We start from the raw sequence: 8,042 nt of genomic DNA, 5'->3' as shown, positions 1-8,042 counted from the left end.
GTTTGCTGTTTAGCACAGTAAACATAATATAAAGTAACAGAATAAGTAAAAAATATATATTTTTTTAATATGTACTGTATGCGTACATATACATATATGTATATAAATGATAAGAGTACACTTTTTTTTTATAAGAACACTGAGGCTGAAATTGCTTAAAAATTAAGAACAAAATAAGAGGAAATTGAGGCCGAGGTAAAATGTCTAATGAGGTTTTATTTTTTAATTTTTTTTTTACATTGAAAAACCACAAAATTATCTGTACCTTATGTACAGTGTAGGTGACATATAATACTGGATGCCCTGTATGATACAGTACAGTAGGCGTACCTGTCATTTGGGGCCATTTTTACCGGGCCTTTTTCTGGGTCCATTTTTATCTACATTCCAGTACAGTAGTATACTGCTGTAGAATAATATTTTTCTATATTTTAAAGATGTGTAAAATAAGAACAAAACAAGAACATTTTCAGCCTGAAATTGGCCAAAAAATAAGAACACTGAGTCTGGGCAAAAGTTTACTGGTTCTTATAAAAAAAAAAGTGTATTTCATTTTTGCTATACATCTAACTAATAACAAAACTATGCGTGCCCTTGACACAACAACAGACTCTGCACAGTGAAACCTCAAAAATACAAATTAATACAGATGTAGTCGGCAGACTGTTTGAATTATGGAGCATTTAGTCATGATATAATTACCACAGGAGAAGGAAGCAATTCATTAGTATAAGTTTATAAAAACCTAATCACTAAGTTATTTGAACTACATTATTACGCAGTATGGACAGGGATAAATCATGCTAACACCAGGGAACAGTAAAATTGAAATTCCCTGCTAACACAAGACGTTTTCAACAACCACCTAATGTCAACGAGGGTCTAATGTATGATTATTGCATGGAAAGAATTATTCGTTTAGTATTATTTGTATTATGTTTTGATTATTAATAGAGGACTTACCATATCTACCAAGTGTCTTAACCTATTATGTTATATATCGAAGGGTATATAGTAGTTACATAAGAAATATGCTTGTTCGTAAGTTTTAAAGTTATTGGAACGTCATACATTATACTATTCATTTATATGTTCAATTATATGTTAAATTTGGAAGTATGTACTATTTCCTTGAATTCTGCTATTGAATATATTTTAAAAACCAATAATTACCATGATATTTTAAAATTATGATAAACAGTGTGACTTTTATTTCCATATCTCATGGTTTATATACCTAAATGAATATAAATATCCAAAAGAGAATGTATGAGGTTCCAACTTTAAATAAATATGAACCACAACAAAATATCAAAATCAAAAAACAAATGTTATATAAAATATTGCGTGGAGCTTTGCGTTTATACCCTCCACGCTGTTTGTACAGTGTAGAATAGAAGTTAAACAAACCTGTTGGTGTCCAAGCTCCTGCATTATACTGGCGAGTCGTCTGGATTGACGGGTTTTTGCAGATGGTCTGTTAGGCCGACTGATCTTCAAAGACTCTCGCCAGTCCAGTGTTAAAGCATGGATGTGAATATCGAAAGATGATGAATGCTGAATAGGCGTTTTCGATGACGGATCGAAGACGTGTACCTCACATCCATTTCTTGCCAAATCTACTTCAATTTTGCCTTGATATATAACAGGACTAGATTCAATATAAAAAAAAAAGAAACCTGCTGCCAATACATTTATGAATTTTCTCTTATTATACTTATGATATGAAGGTCGACACGATGTCATGTTGAAATATTATCATCATAATATTGAACAATTCGCATACACGTATTCACGAATACAAAAGAGCGACGTTCACCCAAGTACGGCTCATGTATAAATACCGTAGCCTATAACTGTTTTCTGGTTTCATAAATTTCCTTGTCATATTTTGACTTCTTGTGGAGGGGTGCCATGAGAATTTTCCCTTAAACGGATACCGGCGCTTTATAAATGTTCATTATTGAGCCTATTATTATTATTATTATTCTTGGAACATATACTTATTATTAACCAATATCTTGAGAGGTCTCTTGTTCAAGGACGACCATGTCAACTCTGAAGAACAGAACAGGAAGTAGCTCTCGAAATAATTGTTAAATAATTATGCTCTTACATCGTATTTTGCTTCTTGCATTCGTGTTTCATTGTATATTGTAATACGTTATACTGTAGGTCTATATATTATATTAACTTATTAACTGAATTATATTGTATTGCATTATATGTTGTTATGTTGTGGTATATTATATTATATTGTATTATATATTGTATATTATATTATATTACATAATTGTATTGTATTATATTTATATATAATAATTATATAATAATTTTGTTTTATGTTCTTATGTTAGGACGTATATAAAATGTATATAGGCCTACGTAAAAATCGTATCGGACAGTACTCTAATAAAACTTCACTACTTAACTTTGTGTCGATCAATGCTTCAGGGGGTACAGTGAGGTGAAAGAGGCGTACATCGCCATTTTAATGTTGGTGTCTTCGTAATATAGTATAGAGTACAAGATTATGAAGAGTAAATTAGGCTGGAGTAAATTAATACTAATTTAAGAATAAAGTAATATAATTGTAGTATAATAGAGTATAATAAAGAGTATAATAAGGATTATAATAATAATAGAGTTTAATAATAAAAGAATATAATAGTAGCGTATAATGAAGTAAGCATTGTTTTTGGTAATTTAAATGCGGTCTAAGTTGTTCTGCCGTAAATTATTTTTCAGGATATCGCAATATAACTGCCGTCGATTGATTGACTTATTGATTGATTACAACTCTGTTTGAATAAAAAGACTTACCCAAACGAATACACGATGCATTTCTTTTTTTCATTTGTTATATTGGATCCTACATATTGCTCATCGTAACATACTTTCCATGCCCAGTCTTTTTTATAGCGCCCTCTTGGATCAACAGCTTGGACACCGGGACTTAACAGATTTTTGCATTGAATCTAAAAATTAAAACATGAATAACAGCTTGTAATACACACAATTTCATAAAATAAACATGCAGTCATGTTATGCGTTTAAAATATGTTCAATGTTATAATAGGATAAATAAAATAGGCCTAGACTAAAGCACAGCAGCATGACAGTAGCAGACGAGATGCATAGGCAAAATGAATCCAGAATTCAATGAGCACGATATTGTAAATTTATATATGTTTACGTATGTTATATATTATTGTAAATGGTAAAGATAAGACACTATGTCCAATGAATGCCATTCTTTTCACTGTTTCTTTGTCCTACTGAATCTGTATTATTTGTCATCATCACATCTACAACTTTATTCTTTACGTTGTGTGACTTTCTTCTGTTGTGTCAACCACAGGCCTATATATGCATACATCAATCAGAAATAGACTGTCACGTCCCCATAATAAAATAGCCTATACAATTAAACAACTTGGTAACGTTAAATTTGGCGTGCGACATTCTAGGCCATATGAACCGGTAGATTAGGCTCACATCAGGCAAGACGGAGCCAGCTGGGGAAATTCGAACTGGAGAGTTTCAAATAGAATTATACAGAAAGATAATAAATGTAGGTCTGTCATCAAATCAAAACGAACGAATCTGTATTATAAAGGATATTTTATCGAAATAATCGATCCAAATGTAAAACGGAAAAAGAAAGTTAAAAATATTAGTTAAACTACGCTTCGCTGTGATTGGCTGGCGACAAGGGTATGTTGACGCAGCGGTAAAACACGAATTAATTAGGCACGGACTTTAGTTAAGCCGTCGCTGGGAGTCATGAATCACGACATTAGTTTGGCAACATTTGTTTTTCAAACCTTTCTCCAATCATAACAACTCCCTGCTTCAATCTTGCCTGCAATGAGTTCCGTATAACTAAATCGAGGAAATACAGTAATCAACAACGGAACTAAACCTCATAGGATAAGGGATTCAAAAGGTCTGTGCTTTCTTTAAATAAAAATAACACCATAAGTTATTTAGTTTTTTTCGCATTTACAAATCTAGAAAATAGGCCTATATAACGATAACACGAAATAAAAAGAACCCGTAATCATGAAATACATAGTTTTTCTTTTATTGTTCAAGGAAGTGGGGTCTATTTGATGATCACAGTTTTCGGAGTTTTCCATATATGAGCGGGCTTGTTGCTGATGAGGTTATGATACATCCAGTAGTTACAAAATGTGTTCAGTCCGTTTAAATGATTGACATACGGAGCGAGATCGTTGAGACATTATTCGATGCAAATTCGTTTCAACAGGATTTCACGGAAAGACGTACGGTATTGATTATATTTTATATGCAATATATCCAGCACTAGTAAAACGTCAATCTATTACGTCATGAAGGTTACTTGCAGTATTTATGGTTTTACTGCGAGCAACGAAACCGCATAAATTATTCACAATAAAATATTTTTGAACTAATGGAACGTTTGTGAGTGTTTTTTTTTTAATTTAAACTTTCTACAACATAGGCCTATAGTTACAAAAAAAAACAACATTCTGATAGGCCTACGTATATCTTTTTCATGATGGCCAGTATTTACAGGATTTAATAATGTAATCTTATAAGGCGCACGAAATCTCAAAGAGCTGCTAGTGGCGCCATTTCCACATTCAGAGAGAGGATTTGAACCCGGCTTATGAAATCGAAGTCATTGCTATGCGTACGTTTTCCTAGCACAAGTACCGTAAACTTCCAACACACGATGGGTTAACCAAATTTTTAGACATAGGTCCTGGGTCCAAGAGGTGGCAATAAATAGTCCCGTTCAATTAAGGCAAGAACTTTGAAAATACAATTAAAAGTCTTTCAAGAGATAGGTATTTGTTGTGAATAGCGGTAATAATAACGTAGCCTGCAAGAAAATAACCAAGGGGGCTTACCTGTGGGTTGGAGATATATTCTAGAAATCGTTGTGCTTCGGCTTCGAATGTATGATTCTCAGACGCCCACCGCTGCATGTGCAGTATGCCAACCCCTTTCTGTGTATTTGTAGCCTGTGATATAAAGATTATTACGGTAACAAATATGAATGCTGTAAATCGATCGACCGATCAATCAATCAATAGAATATTTATTCAGTCAATCAATCAGTAAATCAATTATTCTATCAAATAATTAATTTATTAAACAAATAATATAGGCCTATAATCAGATTAGGCACTAGTCTTAAATTTTAAAGATTTAATAAATGATTTCTCTTAATAGTTATAATTAGTAGTTAATGCCATAACATTACCGATCCAGAAAATTCTTCGGCACTTTGCGTGTAAAGTTGTTGAACGAATTCAGAACGTAGACCTAGATTTTTTTTTCTTCTTTTATCATTACAGAAGACCAACATTCACCATGGTGCTATCAATAACAACAACTTTAGTTTTATCGCTGTAATGACATATTCATGGCGCTAAATTCCACGTGATCTCATCAATCTAAAAACTCCCCTATGACGTGTTATTTGCTGGCTGCCTAATTTTAAGTGTTATCCGATTTAATATTAAACAATTAAGAAGAGAAGATCATTCTCAAACCCCTACTGAATAAATCTGCCACCAGTCCAATCAAAATCGAACCGATTTTGAGAATAGAAATTTATTATTCATTCTCTTCTTAGTTCCAACAGTTCTAAACCTACTTTCATCCTGAGTCGTAAGCCAGTTTCTAACTTGTTATATTGCAGACATATCATTCATTGAGTTTAATTCATAGACCATTAATCTTGTGGAAACATGACTAAGTATCCGTAGGCAATTGGAGCTATATTATAGTAATCACTCGATATTGAAATCAACAGACTGATTGCTATAATTTACTGGCATTTGAAATCAACCGAATGGTCGTTGAGCCTGCCTGGCCTTGGGCTTGATATTTTATCTACGTTTGTATCTCTTCACGTAGGATTGTAAATGGTTACAGTGGATGGTAGGATATGAGTGAATTGGTATGAGCCCGAGTTATGCACGTCTGGGAAAACTCCCCGGGGAACGGAGGCGATTACAAATTCTGAATTATTGATTATGTAGCCATCATGATGAAGAATATTGCAAATATTTCTGTAGTATAGCCTCTGCTTCGAAGTTCCACTAACGTAACAACTTATCACAATATGACACAGATTGATTGATTGATTGATTGATTGATGTATGCCTGTGCCCATTGGCTAATTCAATGAGGTATTAAATTTAATATCTTCTTGGTTAATTACATTTCTTATCACCCAGACCTAGAATCATGGATTCGGATTCCCTTATTGTCCCTTGCTAAATACCAAAAAATCATAAAAATATTTTTTGAAATTAACTTGCCCCTTTGGAGTAACATAAAAGTTATCAACTTGAACATAGAAATTAATGTATTTAAAAAATGTCTACCCATCAGTTTACAACGAAAAATAATAGAAACACTTCCAGTCACTGGAAGTGTTTTATTATTTTTATAATTTTTTGGTTTAAAAATCAGGGTACACATTTTTTAATTCAATAATTTTTATGCGCAGGTTAATAATTTTTATGCTATTGCAATATGAGCAAGTTTATTTCAAAATTATTTTTTTTATAATTTTTTGACATTAGCAAGGGTTAATACATCTTTAAGCATAATTATTCGTTTTCTCTCAACCAGCAGGAATCCACATTATAGGCCTTATAACATGGAGCATAACATATAACAGTAAAATGCACGTGTTTTACATCAATCTTCTAAGTGACAAGTTACTTGCTTCTAGATGCAAAAGATCAAAATAAAATATGGCCGTTATGAAAGCACACAATGAATTATGACATAGCAATGACTTCTTTAAACTGCACCAATCATTCTTATTATGAGAGGCAATGTCGAGTGAGATATGTACAACAAGCCATCTTCGGCAAACAGAGCAATCACATACAGTACGTCTGAATCAAATATCGATCCGTCTGCTTTACCCTGGACAAGTATTCTAAGAAAGAGTTTGCGTTCATTGATTTATCATTTACGACAAATGAATTAATAAGCATCAGATTCTTGAATACAGTAGTAGCATAATATAAAGTTGCATACTATCCATCCATATTCATATAAGTAGAGCCATTTAGACGCATGACGTCATACTTCTTTGGAAACGGGCAATGATGGTGCGAAGAAGACAGTTATTACTACAGTACTTCCAAAACGTTAGGGGCGGATTTAGGAGGGGCGGCTCCCCCAACCCACCATCCTTTGGAAAGTCAAAAAAAAGAAAAACAATTATTGATCGCCCAAATCGCATCAGAGGTTATTTCCGGGCGTCTTGATCATTCCCCATTCGGCCTACGGTCGTTTAAAACTAGGGTCACCTAGAAGGTGACCCTTTATTTCAGTGTCTTGCTGAATATAACAACTTGTTGCTACGTATAGTACCTTGAAACGGCTATATTAACAATCACCATTCGTTTGTTATTATATTGGTCATTAATTTTAAAGCAATGTTTCTTATTCAGGTTTTAAAAATAGGAGATGAGACCTGTTATTTTTCTCTTCAAATATGACGACAATTAATTCGAACAGATGATCTATGCCAGACCTACAAATCCAACAACTGCCTATGAGATGAACATTTTCACAGGTCTTACGAGTGTATGTTTTTGCCTTGTGATAAAAAAAATAAACAAAAAAAGAGGCAGATCAGAAACGGATGAACGATTTGTTTTGGCTTCTTGGCTTTATCCACAGGAACATTGTTAAACGGGTGCTACCCCGGCCAAGTAACATGTGTTTAAACGGTGGCCTTTTGGCCCTGGAACATATGGTTAGTATAATAAGTATAATTTAATATAATGCTGTGCCATGGTGGGCACCAAAACAGCATCGTACATATAAATATTAAATGACAGTGTAGAACTACAGTATAATTGTGTTTTTGGCTCTCATCGCTCCCACTATTCACTAAAATTTAAAGCCAGACACCAGAGAAATGATGCTGAGAGAAGAGAAATAATTGGGAACGACTCTAGGCCTACGAAAGATTAAAAATAAGTAACAAACAATCTTGTTTTATTAGTTATTCC

General features: G+C 33.2%; 1 protein-coding gene across 1 annotated transcript in view; it reads right to left on the bottom strand.

Annotated features, from left to right (window-relative positions):
* The window catches only part of LOC117117914 (methyltransferase-like protein 24), a 27,287-nt gene that overhangs the window by 3,242 nt on the left and 16,003 nt on the right, over positions 1–8,042 (bottom strand). Inside the window, exons 2-4 of the mRNA XM_033262426.1 lie at positions 4,902–5,015; positions 2,824–2,978; positions 1,411–1,651 (exon numbers count right to left, since the gene is read on the bottom strand). Of these exons, the coding sequence (XP_033118317.1) occupies positions 1,411–1,651; positions 2,824–2,978; positions 4,902–5,015 (510 nt within the window). The remainder of the gene's footprint in view (positions 1–1,410; positions 1,652–2,823; positions 2,979–4,901; positions 5,016–8,042) is intronic.

This window comes from Anneissia japonica, unplaced genomic scaffold (genome assembly GCF_011630105.1).
Source record: "Anneissia japonica isolate Jap-2015-1 unplaced genomic scaffold, ASM1163010v1 scaffold287957_len1322810_cov207, whole genome shotgun sequence".
Lineage (NCBI taxonomy): Eukaryota > Metazoa > Echinodermata > Crinoidea > Comatulida > Comatulidae > Anneissia > Anneissia japonica.
This window is presented reverse-complemented; position numbering and strand designations above follow the sequence as displayed.